General features: G+C 54.1%; 3 protein-coding genes across 4 annotated transcripts; 2 read left to right on the top strand and 1 right to left on the bottom strand.

The window, feature by feature from the left end:
- Positions 1 to 1,498: 1,498 nt before the first annotated feature.
- On the top strand, positions 1,499 to 6,727 carry PLK3 (polo like kinase 3). Its single transcript, XM_047085783.1, has 15 exons — positions 1,499 to 1,795; positions 2,005 to 2,112; positions 2,202 to 2,318; positions 2,459 to 2,588; positions 2,670 to 2,757; positions 3,575 to 3,670; positions 3,761 to 3,959; positions 4,070 to 4,193; positions 4,377 to 4,468; positions 4,709 to 4,802; positions 4,946 to 5,029; positions 5,123 to 5,285; positions 5,426 to 5,555; positions 5,726 to 5,839; positions 5,950 to 6,727. Exons 1-15 carry the CDS (start codon positions 1,586 to 1,588, stop codon positions 6,139 to 6,141), a joined length of 1,941 nt encoding a protein of 646 aa, XP_046941739.1. The 5' UTR covers positions 1,499 to 1,585; the 3' UTR covers positions 6,142 to 6,727.
- Positions 6,492 to 7,151, bottom strand: DYNLT4 (dynein light chain Tctex-type 4). The gene has a single exon (XM_047085784.1). The coding sequence runs from the start codon at positions 7,149 to 7,151 to the stop codon at positions 6,492 to 6,494; it is 660 nt and encodes a 219-aa protein (XP_046941740.1).
- A 1,199-nt stretch (positions 7,152 to 8,350) lies between these two features.
- Positions 8,351 to 14,141, top strand: BTBD19 (BTB domain containing 19). 2 transcript variants are annotated; one of them, XM_047083868.1, is made up of 8 exons: positions 8,351 to 9,434; positions 10,715 to 10,928; positions 11,014 to 11,067; positions 12,226 to 12,285; positions 12,387 to 12,455; positions 12,533 to 12,664; positions 12,790 to 12,915; positions 13,054 to 14,141. In XM_047083868.1, exons 1-8 carry the CDS (start codon positions 9,349 to 9,351, stop codon positions 13,186 to 13,188), a joined length of 876 nt encoding a protein of 291 aa, XP_046939824.1. In that variant the 5' UTR covers positions 8,351 to 9,348; the 3' UTR covers positions 13,189 to 14,141. The 2 variants fall into 2 exon arrangements, with proteins under 2 accessions (XP_046939824.1, XP_046939825.1); XM_047083869.1 differs by lacking the exon at positions 8,351 to 9,434 and adding an exon at positions 10,098 to 10,504.
- The last annotated feature ends 2,892 nt before the right edge of the window (positions 14,142 to 17,033 follow it).

The following is a 17,033-nucleotide window of genomic DNA, read 5'->3' as shown; positions in this document are numbered from 1 at the left end:
TAAAACTGACAGGAACTGGGTACTCAATAAGTATTTATTGACTTTCCTGGCTACTCTTTCTAAAGCAAGCTCTTTGATTACTTTTCTGTTTACCTCCTTCATAACTTTTCAAAGCCTGCGATTACCTTGTTGGCATACTTGCCAATTGTCTGTGTCCATCAAGCAGAATGTAAACTAAATGAGGGCTGCAACCTTGACCAGTCTTATTCATCCAGTGCTTGGCACTTAGCAGTTGCTCTCAATAAATCTTTGAGGATTGAATGGCTTAATAATTGACTGAATAGTACAGAGTGAGGGCAGAGAAATGACAGGGAAAGGCCAGGGGAAGCCTGTGAAACTGGAACAAACACTCGAGAGGGGTTAAGACCCCACCTCTCTCTGTCTCTGGCCCTGGAAAGGGCAGGCATGAACTAGGGGTCCAGCAGTCCAGTTGGCTCCAGAACCACCTGCCCAATTGTCCATAGCTAGATTTGAGAAAATCCAATTCTCATTCTTCACTTTCTGGCCTCTGGCTGCTGACTCCAGGCAGTGGGAGTTTTCAGGGAAGGGTAATAGGGGACCCTACCAGAACTGGAGACCTGTTCCTCAAGAATGTGTAAGAGAGGGTAGCCTGGTTGGCTCAGTCGGTTAGCGTGGGACTTCGGCTCAGGTCATGATCTCACAGTTCATGAGTTCCAGCCCTACATTGGGCTCTCTACTGTCAGCGCAGAGCCCGCATTGTATCCTCTGTCCCCCTCTCTCTCTGCCCCTCCCAGCTTGTGCGCGGGCGCCCTCTCTTTCTCAAAACTAAACATTAAAAAAAAAAAAAAGAATGTGGAAGAGGGTTGTAGAAGATGCGGCCTGGCACATAATAAAAACCTTGAATGCTGGTCTCTGTTTGACCACAAAACTTGGCGTGGCAGTCTCCTACCCACCCCTCCCCGTCCCAAGCCAGGCTTCGGAGTGTGCAATTCTTCCCAAGCCCTAAAGGGGGTGGCACCGGGCTGCGCCCGCGGGCTCTGGCCGAGGGCAAGGGACCAGCGGAAGGGCTGGCGCCCTTAAAGGGAAGTTTTGGTGACTCCCGCTGGCGAAAGCGAGCGCCGCCCCTGCCTCTCCCTTCCCGCCAGGATTGCTTGTCCATCTAGTTGCCTGGCGGAGACTCCGGATACCCAGCCCCCTTCGGACTTCAGCATAAGCCCCGAAGGATGGGGAAAGAAAGAGACCTCCATTAAAGGGACTCTCGGTCACCAGGGCGTGGGGCTAGGGGTACGGAGAAACGGATGCTCCCTACATGCTTGGTGCCTACCAGCAGAGTTGCCTCTTTAAGGCTTGGGTAGGAGGCTGGGTCTGAACTTGCGTTGGGTGGGAGGACGAGCTTCTTGGTGACGTAAGACCTGAGGAGGGGCGTGCCTTCTGAGTGACTCGTCGCCTGGAAGGGGGCGGGCTCTTAATGACGAAACTCCGGGGAGGAGACAGGCGTTCATTGATAAAAACGCCGGGCTCCCTCGGGCGCGAGCGCAGCGTAGCAAATCCAGGCAGTGCCACGCGCGGCCCGGGCCTGGCGGAACAGAAACAAGCCGGGCCCGCGCTGCGACGCACCGCCTGCATGGAGCCCGCCGCCGGCTTCCTATCCCCGCGTCCCTTCCCGCGTGCTGCCGCCCCGCCCGCGCCCCCTGCCGGGCCCGGGCCGCCTGAGAATGCCTCGCCGGGACCTGATCTGGAGATGCTGGCCGGACCACCGGCGCCGGACTCAGGGCGCCTCATCACCGACCCGCGCAGCGGCCGCACCTACTTCAAAGGCCGCCTGTTGGGCAAGGTGAACTGGTGGGGTGGAGCGCTAGCGAGGGGCGGGGGTTCTTGCCGACCTTCTGGACGGCGCCTGCTGGGGCGGGGGCGCTTGTCCTCAGCGCGGGGACGCGGGGACGCTTGTCCTCGGCGCGGGGACGCTTGCCCTCAGTGCGGGGACGTCTGCGGGCCAGACTTGGCTATCCTGGAGCGCTCTGCCTGAAGCCCCCTTCCCAACAGGGGGGCTTTGCCCGCTGCTACGAGGCCACTGACACGGAGACCGGCAACGCCTACGCTGTCAAAGTCATCTCACAGAGCCGCATCACCAAGCCGCATCAACGCGAGAAGGTGGGCCCCAGGCCCAGAGGATCAGGGGTGGGGTGGGGACAATAGTGAGGGAGCCCTTGAAGGATGACCACCCCGCGCCCCCATTGCAGATCCTAAACGAGATTGAGCTGCACCGCGGCCTGCAGCACCGCCACATCGTGCGTTTCTCACACCACTTTGAGGATGCTGACAACATATACATTTTCCTGGAGCTCTGCAGCCGAAAGGTGAATGATGACAATGGGAGTGGGAGAGAGAAAGGGGCCTTGAGACCCAAAGCTGGAGCCCTGTCTCTTCCTTCAGCGAGCACAGATGGAGGGAGGGTCAAAGAGGGCGGGCCAGGGGCTGAAGCAGTGGCTCTCTGCAGTCCCTGGCCCACATCTGGAAGGCCCGACACACCCTGTTGGAGCCAGAGGTGCGCTACTACCTGCGCCAGATCCTTTCCGGACTCAAGTACTTGCACCAGCGGGGCATCCTGCATCGAGACCTCAAGCTGGGTGAGAATCCTGGGCCAGCAGGATTGGGGTTTGAGGGCGCAGAGAGAAAGGAGTCTGACACGCCTCTTTCCCCCTGTTCAGGAAATTTTTTTATCACTGAGAACATGGAACTGAAGATGGGGGACTTTGGGCTGGCAACCCGGTTGGAACCCCCGGAACATAGGAAGAAGTGAGTGTTTGAGGAGAGGGGTGGCCACAGTCTGTGTGATACAGATGACGTGCGTGACAGACAGTGAGTTTGTATGTGGGAGGCATGATGACTGACTGATGTGTGTGTGTGATAGATGGGGAGGGATGACGGTTGTTTGCGTGTGGGGGAAGGTGGAGGTGGCAGCCACGACTGGTGGAAAGGCTGAGGGTCCTGTTGGTGTTTGAATACCTGAGACAGACGGGGATGTAAGGATTCTTGGAGATGTTTGATCCTGTGTGTGGCTGGGGGAAGGTGACATAAGCAATGTGTGTGTGAGACAGACCGAGTGTGGGAATAGCAGGACATGACATCCTGTGTAAGAAGACCCTGCTGTGGCCATGATGACTGGGTGTGAGTGACAACAGATAGCATGTGTGACAGAGGAGTGTTTTGGGGCAATATGACAGCTGGTGTTGGTGTGTGTGTGGCACAGACCATAGGAGGTGACAGCCTGTGTGGGTGTCTGACAGACGGGAGTGGGGGAAGGAGGAAAGGATCAGTGATGGACTCTGCTGGCCTTGGAGGAGGGAGCTGGGTTGGGGGTCAGGGCCTTCCCCCCCGCCCCCCACGCCGCCCCCCATCATCCTGCAGAGCAGCTGAGCAGCTGGGCCAGGCGGGTGGGCGGGGACTCAGCTGCCATCTCCAGCATCCATTGTCCCAGGACAAGCAGGAGTTCTCTGGCCTTTGGTGACAGGCAGCTGCTTTGTCTGGACTCACAGTGGGGGCAGGGATGAGGGTGGGGGGTGGCTAGCCAGGCTGGGTCTGAACCTTCTCCTCTCTTCCTACTCCTTTTCAGAACCATCTGTGGCACCCCCAATTATGTGGCTCCAGAAGTGCTACAAAGACAGGGCCATGGGCCCGAGGCAGACGTGTGGTCCCTGGGCTGTGTCATGTGAGTCCCAGGGTCGTCTACACACGGGTGGGTGCACGCATGGGGTGTACCTTCCACTTTACTCCTGACCCCCTTATCTCTACTTCACAGGTACACACTGCTATGTGGGAGTCCCCCCTTTGAGACAGTTGACTTGAAGGAGACCTATCGCTGCATCAAACAGGTTCACTACACACTGCCTGCCAGCCTCTCACTGCCTGCCCGGCAGCTCCTGGCTGCCATCCTTCGAGCCTCGCCCCAAGACCGCCCCTCAATTGACCAGATCCTGCGCCATGACTTCTTTACCAAGGTCTGTGGCTCCCCGAAGTCAAGTCTGCATATTCCCAGGGGATTCAATGGGGGGTAGGTGACAGGGCCCCTAGGACCTCCCTTCTCTGCTCACATGACTTCCCTCCTCAGGGCTACACCCCCGACCGGCTCCCTGTCAGCAGCTGTGTGACAGTCCCAGACCTGATACCCCTTAACCCAGCTAGGATTCTGTTTGTCAAAGTTACCAAGAGCCTCTTTGGCAGGAAGAAGAAGAGTGAGTCTGCGATATCAGTGGGTTTGAGGGTATAAAGTGGCAGGGGGGCTTGTTACATATATTGTGGGGGCCTGAGTGTGAGTGCCTTTGAACCCCTGGAGAGAGCATGTGCCCATTTGTATCATCCCTACAGGAAGCCTGCGGGGTGGGCAGGATACTGAGGGCTATGTCTTCCCCACCCAGGTAAGAACCATCCTGAGGAGCGGGACGAGGTCTCCGGTTTGGTGAATGGCCTCACTCGGACGTCCATTGGCCATCAAGATGCCAGGCCTGAGGTGAGGTACTCACGTGGGTAGTGTTTCCTGACTCACTCTCACCCTAGCAGCTGCAGGAAGCCTGGGATAAAAGAAGCTAGTGAAGCATCTAGCCTCATGGTAGCCTAATTGGCTGTGTCTCATTAGCCAGGCAGGGCTGACCTGGAGTGCCCTGGCTGCCAGGGCAAGGCTGGGCCATGGACTCTCAAGAATTTGGATTTTGAGGCCTATCTCACTTCCTTCTCCTACCCAACCATCCAGGCTCCAGCAGCTTCTGGTCCAGCACCCCTCAGCTTGGTAGAGACGGCACCTGAGGACAGCTCACCCCGTGGGACACTGGCAAGCAGTGGAGATGGTGAGGAGCCAGGAGGATGAGAAGTGTTAGAAGTTTCTGGGGCTGAGACCAGGGACCAGAGGGAAGGAGTGGTCAGAGGTCAGTGGTCATGGCCTGTGTCCTGGGGAACTAATGCCTAATTCTCAGTGCCCTGTTTCCTTTAGGGTTTGAAGAAGGTCTGACTGTGGCCACAGTGGTGGAGTCAGCCCTCTGTGCTCTGAGAAACTGCCTGGCCTTCATGCCCCCAGGTGAGATTGGGGTAAGGTATGGGTGAATGGTGGTGGGAGTTCTTTGGCTGCCATGTTGGGAACAGATCCTCACTCCTTCCTCTTCCATGACAGCGGAACAGAACCCAGCTCCCCTTGCACAGCCAGAGCCTCTGGTATGGGTCAGCAAGTGGGTTGACTACTCCAACAAATTTGGCTTTGGGTATCAACTGTCCAGCCGCCGTGTGGCTGTGCTTTTCAACAATGGCACACATATGGCCCTTTCAGCCAACAGAAAGTAAGTGCTATTATGGAGTGTCTTGTATCCAGGCCATTGTGCCCAGCAGCTGTGTGCTTCTGCACTTGGGTGTCCTGGGGTCTCTCGGGGAGGGGCATCAGTGCGGGGTTCTCTCTGACCTCTTGTCTCCTCTCTTCTAGGACTGTGCACTACAACCCTACCAGCACAAAACACTTCTCTTTCTCTGTGGGTGCTGTGCCTCGGGCCCTGCAGCCTCAGCTTGGTGTCCTACGATATTTTGCCTCCTACATGGAGCAGCGTCTCATGAAGGTGTGTGGACTGGAGTGGGGCACATTGAGGACTAACACAACCTGATCCCTTCCTATTCCCCTTGGCAGGAGTGGCTGGGGGACTAAGAGCTAGAGGCTGGACCTCTAAGGGAGACATTAATGGGGAGGGGCCAGACTAGTGTCAGACAAATAACCTGCTCCTGCTCCCAGGGTGGTGATCTGCCCAGTGTGGAAGAGGTGGAGATGCCTGTCCCCCCACTCTTGCTGCAGTGGGTCAAGACTGATCAGGCCCTACTCATGCTGTTTAGTGATGGTACTGTCCAGGTAAGAACCCCTCCTGGAGTTGGGGGCAAGGTCTAGGAGGCCCACTATGCTGGGGAAAGAAACTGGACCTGGGGCCTAGGCCCTGATCAGTGCTACCCTTCTATGCATAGGTGAACTTCTATGGCGACCACACCAAACTGATCCTCAGTGGCTGGGAGCCCCTGCTTGTGACTTTTGTGGCCCGCAATCGCAGTGCTTGCACTTACCTCGCTTCCCACCTTCGGCAGCTGGGCTGTTCTCCGGACCTGCGGCAGCGGCTCCGCTATGCTCTGCGTCTGCTCCGGGACCGCTGCCCAGCCTAGGCCCCAACCTGCAGAGCAGGCCTTGACCTAAAGCCTCAGGGCTGAGGCCTGTGCCTGTAAGGCTCTGGCCTTTGCCTTTGTGGACCTCCCTGTCCCTTCGGTGCCTCACTGGGGGCTGTGGGCCGAATCCCCCAGGGAATCAGGGACCAGCTTTACTGCGGTTGGAGTCTGCCTGTCTCGGCAGCCTCCTACCCCTTCTCCAAGAAAAGCCTGAGCCTTAGTCCCCAGCTAGGGGACGTTATTTATGGACCACTTTTATTTATTGACAGACATTTATTTATTGGGATTGAGCCCCAGGGAGGGCCTCCTCCTGGAATAATAAACCGTTTTTGCATAACTTGGAGGCCTCTTCAGTCGTAGTAGAGCCCATGGACCACGGCCACGGCGAAGAGTGAGGCGTTGGTGAAGGCGGCGGAGGCCAGACCATCGCATTCAGTGTCCCAGAGCGCGCGGCTGACCACGTGCACGCCCTGGCCGGCGCGCGGCCCCAGCACCACGCTGCACACTAGCTTGTAGCGCGGGGGACTGATCTCACGCAGGCGCACCCGTACCAACTCGCACAGCTCCTGAGCCAGAGGCCCGGCCTCCGCACCCGAGTAGCACGCATTGTGCAGCCTCGCCGCCAGCGCTGCCTCCAGGGCGCACTGTAAGCGCGAGGCTTCCCAGCGCTCCCCTGGCGCTGGCTCTGTGCGGTAGGAGGGTGCCACCTGACGCACGGGCGCTAGGGGCAACCCAGAGAAGCTAACCCTTGAGCCCAAAAGAGGAACTGGGCCCAGAGATGGTCGCCGACCCCCAGGACCCATGCCTGGTCCGGCCAGCGAGTTGCGGCGTGAGAAGGACGAGGCTGGGCCCAGCACAGAGCCACGGCGGGAGGCAGGGCCCAGACTTGCTAGTCGGGCCTCTTCAATACTGGGCAGGTGGCCTGGAGGCCTCACCGGTGATAGTTTCAGCCCGGGGTCTTTGGTAGTATCCTCCTCCTGGCGTCCTGGGGGCACAGACCTGCCAGCCATGGACCTGCCGGCTGGAAGACCCACACATAGACGGGATGGCCTAAACTGGCCGTCTGTACCACATCCAGTCTTTCACTCCGTGATAAGGGTTTTTACCCCCTAACCCCTTCTTACCTGTGTTTTTGGGACAGGTGAATCAAATTGTCCCCAGCTGTGTGGATTCCTAGGTGCTTAGAGGATTAAGGGCTGTTAGGGACATAAGCGATGCTGCTCAGACTATCATCTTGGGGTTGCCCCTGTCCCCTTGAGCTCCACTTTCCCCTGGGCACTATGGAGGTTAGCTAAGTGAGCTCTAAATAAATACACCTCCTTTTCTCTCTTCCACCTGACTTCTCCAGCAGAAGGGAGATGAACCTCCCCTTTGTTTTCCTCAGCCTAGATAGTGGTGCCTCAAACCCCTAACCAGAGGGAGACACAGACAGACCAACTCCTTCAACCCCACAGATCCTTCTAGCCCTGTGTCTAGAATCCAGACACCTTCGACCCCTACCTGCTTCTAGGGTGGCTGGCACAAAGATCTCTCCTACAATTGGTTCAGGCTGGATGGAGGCAGGTGACTCAGGAAGCTCCTTCCACCCTCTCCAGTTGGCCTCTGGCCCTACCTCCAGAATTAGTTCTGGGATGAATGCCCTCTTCTCCCGAAACTCCCACAGGAAACTGAGTCACCTGCAGCCTTTGGCCTCCAAACTCTCTCCTAGCTCCACAGCCCTTCCTCACCCAGCTGGCCTGACTGGCAGACGGGAAGGTAATGGCCCCTTGTGTTGTGGAGTTGCCCTGGGTTACTGGGAAGGCACTCCTGTTTTTTGGTTTCCTCCTTCCAGTCCTGGCTCTGGCTTAACTTGGAAGTGTTACTACACAGTACATGCTGTGTGCGGGGTGCCTGGGTCATCAGGCAAGAGGAGATAACAGGGGCCTAGAACTCCTATACTGAGGGGGCAGATGTAGAGAGGGGCTCTGGTCAGAAAGGTATTCCCCTACACCAGGGCTCTTGAGCCACTGTCCATTTCTCCCCTTCTGAAGGCTGGCTCTGAAGCTGTGAGCAAGTTGCAGAGGCCTGGTATATGGGGAGACCTTGAGGCTGTAGGGGTGGCTGTTCAGGAATCAGGATCTTCCCCCACAGGAAGAAGAACGTCATGGCTCTATCCTCTCCCCATTAGCCTCAACAAGGACAAACATTTCCGCTCTCTGTGCAGAGCTGGGGTGGGGTTTGGATGACTTCCTCAGCTCAGGGCTGTGTGCAGGGGGAGGGGAGACCCATTAGCCCTGCTGGTGGGAGCCGACCTGATGCAACAGTGGTGACTAGACTTGGCAGTGAACCAGAGTCCAGCCTCCTGACCCCTGCTGACCCAAGTGCTCTGGAGCTTGTCTCCAGCTGGCCACACCTCTGCTGTGCCCTAGTGCCTAGAGTGCCAACCCCCTAACTGTGGTTGCATTTTAGGGATGCCAGAGGCCATGACGCCTCTGTCAGAGCTGACACCTCCTCACCTGACCTCCTTCTGGGAGGGACAGGACTGCCCCCTCCCAGACAAGCCAGTCTGGGCCCTGAAAGCTCCATGAGGGTGAGGAATTTCCCTATTGAGGGGGGTTTCCCAGGCCTGGCTAACCTGATCCTGACCCTGTGCGCATGTGAGGGAAGGAGTAGGAGGGTCAGGGAGTTTGAACTCTGAATCCAAGGCAGGCAGGGGCCTGGGTGTTAAGACCCTCTACTAAGCTTCCTGCCCCTCTGAGGGCTGAAGTTTTCCCTGGGCCTGTGGAAGATGGGTGGGGCCTCTCAAGCTGAGCTCCAGTTTCCGTGGAAACCCACAGGCTTCCCACCCACTGCTGCCTGGGCAGGCTCCCAGCTGGGGCCTCATGCTCTGCCAGCCTCTCCTCCCCAGTCCAGTCTGCTCCACCCTCAGCCCGTCTTGGCCCCTTCCCTGACTCTCCATCCCCAAGCCCAGCCTCTGGCCTCTTCCATTGGGCTCTAATGCCTTCTTAAGGAACCTGGGCCTCTCCTGCCCCATCCCTAAACTTCAGCTTCTCAGCAAACAGGCTTCCCAAGCTCCTGCCCCTCCCTCTCAGGCCTTTCTAGCCTCCTTACCAGCTCCCAGGCCTAGCCAGGCCTCCTGCTCCTGCCCACCTATCACCTCCCACAGACCAACAGACAACAGGTCTCCTAGGCTATTCTGTCCTCTTGCTCCCCTGCCCCACCCCACCCATGGAGACCCCAGGACTGGTTGTGCACGGGGAGGCTGCACCCTTTTCCACAGCACTCCGAAGCCTTCTCAACAATCCCCAATACAGGTGAGGGGGTGGGCCCTGTCTGTGGGATTTCCTTAGCTGGCTCTGCTGGGTCCCATGACTCTGAGGAAGCCTTGGGTACAGAAGAGGTGGAGATGACCCTCCTCCCTGGTGAACTCAGTCTGGGGAAGTCAAGTGTGGAGAATGGCTACAGGTTACAACACTCAGTGTCCATGATGTCTTGAGAGCCAGAAGTGGGGGCGGGGGGAGAAGAGGGGGAGGCAGTGGGGGCTGGAGCCCGGAGCAACTGGTATGACTTTAGGCAAAGGCCTTCTTTTGTGGATTTGGGTTCCTGGCAGAGAGGAGCCCTTTGCCCCCTGGATCTTGAGAGATGGGATGTGACTTGAGTCCCTCCCTGGGAGGCAGAGGAGCAGATGACCCTGTTCTGGGAACTGGGGATTCACAAGAGGAACAAAACTCAAGGGACTGAGCCAGAGTTTCCGGCAGGAAGCAGTTCAAGGGTGCTGCCTAGGGCTCACTGCACAGGATGCTAGTGGTGTCTGAAACCAGGGATAGAATATGGGGGCAGGGCTGGTCAGGAGAACTAGAATGTAGCTTTCTGTCCCCACTGCCTCCCTAAGGGTTGAGGACTCCCATGACCCTACTGCTTTGGGGATTACAGTCTGGTCTGAGTAGTGGGAACCCCTGGCCTTGGACCTGGGACTAGGAGGCTCCAGAAGCCCAAGCTTCATTTCCTGCCTCCTACCCTCTATGCTGTTGGGAGGCCCAGAGGCTGGGGCCGGAAGTGGTTGTGAAGATGGAAAATGTGGTCTGGTCTCATGATGGTGCGTCGCTGCCATGTCTATCTGCAGCCAGTGCACTCTGCACCCCCGCTCCCCCACCCCCTCCTGCCTGGAGGAGGCTGAAAAAAGCTGAGTTTGCAGTCTGTGGAGGTGGAGCCAAGAAGAGCTTCCCTTACCTCAAGAGTCAGGCTGGGGAGAAGAGGGGTATGTAAGATCAATCTTGCATCAGCCTTGGTGTCCCCTCAGTGATCAAGCATAGCCACCTCCTCTAAGACCTGAGGGTTTGGGATTACTATCCCATTTCATGGATGAGAAACCTGAAATTCAAAGGTATAAGTCACTTGCCTGAGGCACCATGGGATGAAGCTAGGACTAGAATCCAGGCCTGTGTGTATACTCCAGACCATTGGCTGGAAGGACTAAGCCCTGTCCCTTATATGACAGATAAGGAAATGAAAGCTCAGAGTGGGCAAAGGCAAAGCCTAGAGTTATATCCAAGACTCTGGCCTCTTCCCTGGCTCTCTCCTTCCCTTCCCACAGTGATGTTTGCTTTGTGGTCGGTCAAGAACGGCAGGAGGTGTTTGCCCACCGGTGCTTGTTGGCCTGTAGATGCAACTTCTTCCAACGACTTCTGGGTCCGAAGCTGGGCTCTGGCATGCCTAGCCCCGTGGTGCTAAGCACTGTGCCAGCTGAGGCCTTCCTGGCAGTGCTGGAGTTCCTGTACACCAACAGCGTCAGGCTGCACCGCCACTCTGTGAGCCTGTTGGGCAAGGGTGTGGATGAGAGAGGGAGGGGGAGGGGCAGGAGACACTCCCTTCCACATCCCTTCTACTTTGCAGGTGCTGGAGGTGCTGACCGCGGCTATAGAATATGGGCTGGAGGAACTGCGAGAGGTAGGTTTATGTGGCAGGCCCTTGTCTCATTTCTCTTGCTTCTTATGGGCTCAGATCACACCCTGCCTCACACACACTCTGGCCTGGAGAGGAACGTGTTCCAATACAGAAGTATGGATATCTCTCTGTGTAAATAGGCATTATGTGTGCCTATGTGCAATGGATATGTACATGCCCTGTGTGTGCTGTGGGGGCATATGGCGGGGGTTATGGCTGGTGCCATAGATGTCAGGACAAATCAGCCTTGATCTTTGTTCTTCAAAGAGAGATAGACACATGAAAACTCTTAACCCAGGGGCATAAGAAGTGTGATAAATGAGGGTATATGGTGCTGAGACTCTACAGAGGGTCTCTCTAGTCTTGCCATAGGGGAGAAAGGAAGGGAAGACTTCTTGGAAGGGGAAACATTTGTGTTAGATCAAGTAGAATAGGTAGAGGTTTGCTCAGAGGGGGAGTGGAAAAGGTGGCATTCTAGTCACAGAGGCACAAAAGGAGCTAGTGAGCCATTTAGTGTGGCTGGACTAAGTGTGAGAGGAGAGAGACAGATGAGACTGGAGACAGTGCCGGGGGCTAAATCATACTGGACCTTAAAAAATTTGGACTTTTTTTTTACTCAGAGGGCATGGAAACTCATTGGAAGTTTCAGGTAAGGGAGTGAGGATTTGGAGCTAAGAGGATAAGTGATTGGGAGAGATGGGAAGGGCTCCACAGTCCAATGGGGATGAGAGGCAGTGGCAGCCCATGACTTTAAGAGAAGTGGAACTGGCATGACCCAGTGCTTTTCTGGATGTGAAAGTGAGAAGGAGAGGTCATGGGTGAAATTCAAGTTTCTGGTTAAAACAAAAAGGTCTTTGAGTCAGGAGTGACACAAGATAAGTGTCCTCAGAGAAGGAGAGTGGATTTTCACGTGGCTTTCATCTAGTTTCATTTGTGGGGAATGTGCTAGAAGGTAGACTGCTGGACCCAAAGTAGGCTGCTAGTGTCCAGTCCCTTCAGGCTTGCCAAATCTCAGACCCTGGTGATTTCTTGCCTCTCTTGGTCTGGGAGGTCACCTTGGGCATGTGGCTGCTTAGGAGCTCGGGTGGCTCACTGCTTCTGAGGATGGGGTCTTGGAGGGGGAGACACCTTGGCACAACCCGCTTTCATTTCTGTTCCCAGCTGTGCCTGGAGTTTGTGGTGAAGGTGCTGGATGTGGAACTGGTTTGTGAGGCCTTGCAGGTGGGTGTTCTAGACAGGCTTGCAGTTAGTCCTCGGTGTGGAGGACTGGACTACAATGGTCTCTCCAGCCTCCAACCTGATGGCCTTCATCCTGTTCCTAGGTTGCTGTAACCTTTGGCCTGGGACTGCTGCAGGAGCGTTGCATAGCCTTCATAGAGGCCCACAGCCAGGTATCGCTCCCCATCTTCATAGTCTCAATCCCTCAGACCTCATTCTGCTCCTCCCTGACCCATTCGTGGACCCACAGGAGGCGCTCCGGACCCGCGGGTTCCTGGAGCTGTCGGCGCCAGCGTTGCTGTCCCTGTTGCGCAGCGACAAGCTCCGCGTGGACGAGGCTGAGCTCGTTCTGGCGGCCAGGAGCTGGGCACGCGTGGGTGCGGTGAGCGGGGGTACTAAAGGGACCCTGGGTTGGCGTGCGGAAGGAGGCTTGGGGCGCAGGAACACGGCAAGCCGGAGGCGGGGCAGGTGCTCCTGCCTGTCCAGGCTTAGGGCTGGCGTTCGCAGGCTGTGCTGGAGCGGCCGGTGGCCGAGGTGGCGGCCCCGGTGGTGCGGGAGCTGAGACTGGCTTTGCTGGCCCCGGCGGAGCTGAGTGCCCTGGAAGAGCAGAACCAGCGGGAGCCGCTCATCCCGGTGCGGACGCGGGGAACCAAGCTCAGATCCGCTCAGCAGCGTGGGGGAAAAGCGCGAGGGTGGGGGTGGGGGGCTCGGCCCAGGGTCTGCCGGGTGAGGGGGTATTGCAGGACTGCCGTGACCGGCCTTCCCCTGCAGGTGGAGCAGATCGTAGAGGCGTGGAAATGCCACGCTCTGCGAAGAGGGGATGCGGCCCGGGGCGCCCCGTGCCGCCGCCGGAGGGGAACCCTGCCCCGGGAGCATCACTGCTTTCTGGACCTGCCCTTTAAGTGACCAAAGGCCGCGGTTTGCAAGGAATTCTGGGCTTGTCCCAAGCTACAACTCCCGACGTGCCTAGTGCTCGGAGCCGACTTCCGCCCCCAGCATGCCCTGCGAGCCGGGCGCTGGAAGGGCGACTGTCGCCCGGCTCTGCGCCCTGTGGGTGGGGCTCTGGGGGTGGGGAGTGGGTGTGGGCTTGGGCGGGGCCCAAAAGCGATTTCCCTTACACTTTACCCTGACTCTACCCTGGCCCTCTGGCCGCGCAGGCCTGCCGCGTTTACTTTTATAATCCCCACGTTTTTCGGCTCAACTCCCTCTTTAATTCCAGAGCTACCTCCTAGACAGCGCTCTCTAAATGCCCCACAGACACCTCAGACTCAATCCAAAATTGGGCTGCCTCATCTTTCCCCAGTTCTGCCCCCATCGTGTTTCTCATCTCTGTGAGTGTCTAAGCCAGAAACCTGCATCTCAGCTTTGCCTTGTTCTTCATCCTCACATCTGCCTCCCGTGACTTCTGCCTTCTAAGACACTGAAGGGTAGTAAAATGTGCCAATCCAAAATACGCCTCTTTGAGCTAAGGATTATTTTAAACTGATTATTTTGAGAAAAAGTGGAAGCTCTGGAAGCAGAATAGAATTTACCCTTTTGTAAGGGAAATTTGTAATTAAAAAGGGAATCTCCATTAGTAAGGGCGTCTCCTCTGTACCAGGAAAAGGATGATCAACTCACAAGATTTTAGTGGAGAAGGCACCCACTGAAATCTGCTTAACAAGCCTTACCTTATGTACTGTGTTTTTCCTGGTAGCATTCTCCTAACTGTCCTCCCTACACTTTTCTTTCATCCTTAACTGAAGATGGTCTTTCAGCAGGTATTTTAGACCACCTCAGGGAGTTACTCATTTTTCCCTGGGTATCTGCCATGTACACAAGAGGTATACATATTAATAAACTTGTTTTTCTTTTGTTAATCTGTCTCTTATTACAAGGGTCTCAGCCAAGACTTCATAGAGTAGAAGGAAAATTATTTTTTCTCCCCTATGAGATCTTTCCAGTTGGTTCAGTTCTCTTCACTTTAGTTCACCCAGCACCATGTTAAGAATTAATGCAACAGGCTCTTGCTAGTCTTTCTGCCTCCACACCAGCCATGCCCCTCTTCGTGCCATTTCCCACACTGCAGCCAGACTTAAGATTATCAGCCGTACTACCCTTATTAAGCCCCCAACATCCCCATTGCTCAGACAAAATACACTCTATTTCACTTTCAGGACACTCCGAATTACTAGTGGTTCCAAATGTTAGCAACTCTTCTCTCAACAACTACCTTTGCATAAAGTCACTGGTTCTGAAGGCAGTAGTCCTCTGGCTGCACAGTCATTCTCTTGGTTACTGATGACTCCCCATGCTACAGATGCAGTTTTGGAGTGATGGTGGGGTCTGGAGCCGATGGCCAAGAAAGAATGGTTGAGTGCAAAAAGGTGATTTTAAAGCATGGGGACAGGACCAGTGGGCAGGAAGAGCTGTATGTGTGTGTGTGTGTGGGGGGGGGGGTGTTGTGAGGAGTGACTGATTATATACTTAGGGGTTGGGGGAAGTAAAGGCCAGGGGAAGTTTCCAGAAGGACTTTCATATGCTAATCATATGCTAAAGAAGACTCAGGGGCACCTGGATGGCTCAGTTGGTTGAACTTCCCACTTGGGCTCAGGTCATGATCTCATGGTCTGTGAGTTCAAGCCACGCATCGGGCTCTGTGCTGACAGCTCAGAGCCTGGAGCCTGCTTTGGATTCTGTATCTCCCTCTCTCTCTCACCCTCTCCCGTTCATGCTCTCTCTCTGTCTCAAAAATAAATAAACATTAAAAAAAATTAAAAAAAAAGAAGACACACAGGATCCTGGAGGCCTTGCTCTTGTCAAGCTAAGGTTGTTTTTTTCCCTCTAGCAAAACATTAACATTAAGACAGTAGGGAGTTCCTGGAGGAATGTTGGAGTTGACCTGCCTCAAGAATTTGTCAAAGGGCTGCAGGTTATGAGGAAATTTAATTTTATCTACATTTCCTTCTGCCTTTGTTTCTCACATCACTACCTTTTTCATTCATTACACCCTTTGTCTTCCTGAGGATCTGAATCTCCCTAGACAAAGATCCCTGGGATTGGAGTGGTGCCTTATTCATTTCTTGTTTCTCCAGTCTCTGTCACATAATCAGTGCTCTGCAAATGTTCAGTGATGACGTTATTTCCTTATTTAAATGCTATTTTATTCCATAAAGAGTTTAAAAGAGCTATAAAACAAGATACTATCAATCTAAAATGAGGGACAGTTGATTAGTAGAAAATAAGGTTAAACTTCTGTTTCAGGGATTTTATACAAAAATATGTTGCACATGAATTAAAGAAAGTTATTTGGCATTACTTCTCAAGACCGAAAATGTGGTTACTCATAGTACCACTTCATAACAGCATTGTTTGGATAATGAAAATTGAAAACAAGCTAGATGTCCTGGTTTAATCTAGAAGACTGGCTAAACTATGGTATATTACAGTGATATAGAAAGGTATCTGTGACTTTGGAAAAAGCTCAGTGCAGATCAAGTAGAGCACAATTCCTTTTGCTAAAAGAAAAGGTAGTGTAAGGGAGGAAAAAGTTCTCCCTGCCCCTCTTAGGGTCCCTGGTTGGGTTTGAAAATTAAACTTGGGAATGCAAGCTGGTGCAGCCACTCTGGAAAAGAGTATGGAGTTTCCTCAAAAAACTAAAAATAGAACTGCCCTAGGACCCAGCAATTGTACTACCAGGCATTTATCCACGGGATACAGGTGTGCTGTTTCGAAGGGACACAGGCACCCCCATGTTTATAGCAGCACTATCAACAATAAAGTATGGAAAGAGCCCAAATGTCCATCGACGGATGAATGGATAAAGAAGATGTGGTATATATCTACAACGGAGTATTACTCAGCGATCAAAAAGAATGAAATCTTGCCATTTGCAACTACGTGGATGGAACTGGAGGGTATTATGCTAAGTGAAATTAGAGAAAGATGAAAATCTTATGACTTCACTCATGAGGACTTTAAGAGACGAAACAGACGAACATAAGGGAAGGGAAATGAAAATAATATAAAAACAGGGAGGGGGACAAAACATAAGAGACTCTTAAATATGGAGAACAGAGGGTTACTGGAGGGGTTGTGGGAGAGGGGGATGGGCCAAATGGATAAGGGGCACTAAGGAATCTACTCCTGAAATCAGTGTTGCACTATATGCTAATTTGGATATAAATTTTAAAAAAATTAAAAAGAAAATTAAACTGACATAGATTAACAGGACAAAAGCATACAAATTTATTTAATATGATTTATGTATGTATGTATGTTTGTAATCTCTACACCTAACGTGGGGCTCACACGACCTTGGGATCAAGAGTCACATGGTCCTCCGGCTGAGCCAGACTGGTACTCCAATATTAGGTTTTAGTGTGCTCACTTCATCAGCACATATACCGATATAAGTTTTAGCAATACAAAAGCCTTCATAAGGAAATGAAGACTAGAAGAAATGGTTAAACAAGAATTTTTTTTAATGTTTATTTATTTTTGAGACAGAGAGAGACAGAGCATGAACGAGGGAGGGCCAGAGAGAGAGACACAGAATCTGAAGCAGGCTCCAGGCTCTGAGCTGTCAGCACAGAGCCCAACACAGGGCTCGAACTCACGGAGTGTGAAATCATGACCTGAGCCAAAGTCGGCCGCTTAACCGACTGAGCCACCCAGGCACCCCTAAACCAGAGTATTTTTATGCTGGGTTTGATGAAGAGTGGATAGTGATGGAGGATATAATGGGTTAAAGGGTATGAGGTAAGTGTAGT

The sequence above is a fragment of the Lynx rufus genome, unplaced genomic scaffold, assembly GCF_022079265.1.
Source record: "Lynx rufus isolate CCGP_SWC_20201006 ecotype Redwood Valley unplaced genomic scaffold, mLynRuf1.p SCAF_2, whole genome shotgun sequence".
Classification (NCBI taxonomy): domain Eukaryota; kingdom Metazoa; phylum Chordata; class Mammalia; order Carnivora; family Felidae; genus Lynx; species Lynx rufus.
The sequence above is the reverse complement of the archived record's forward strand: the minus strand, read 5'-3'. Positions and strand labels throughout refer to the sequence as shown.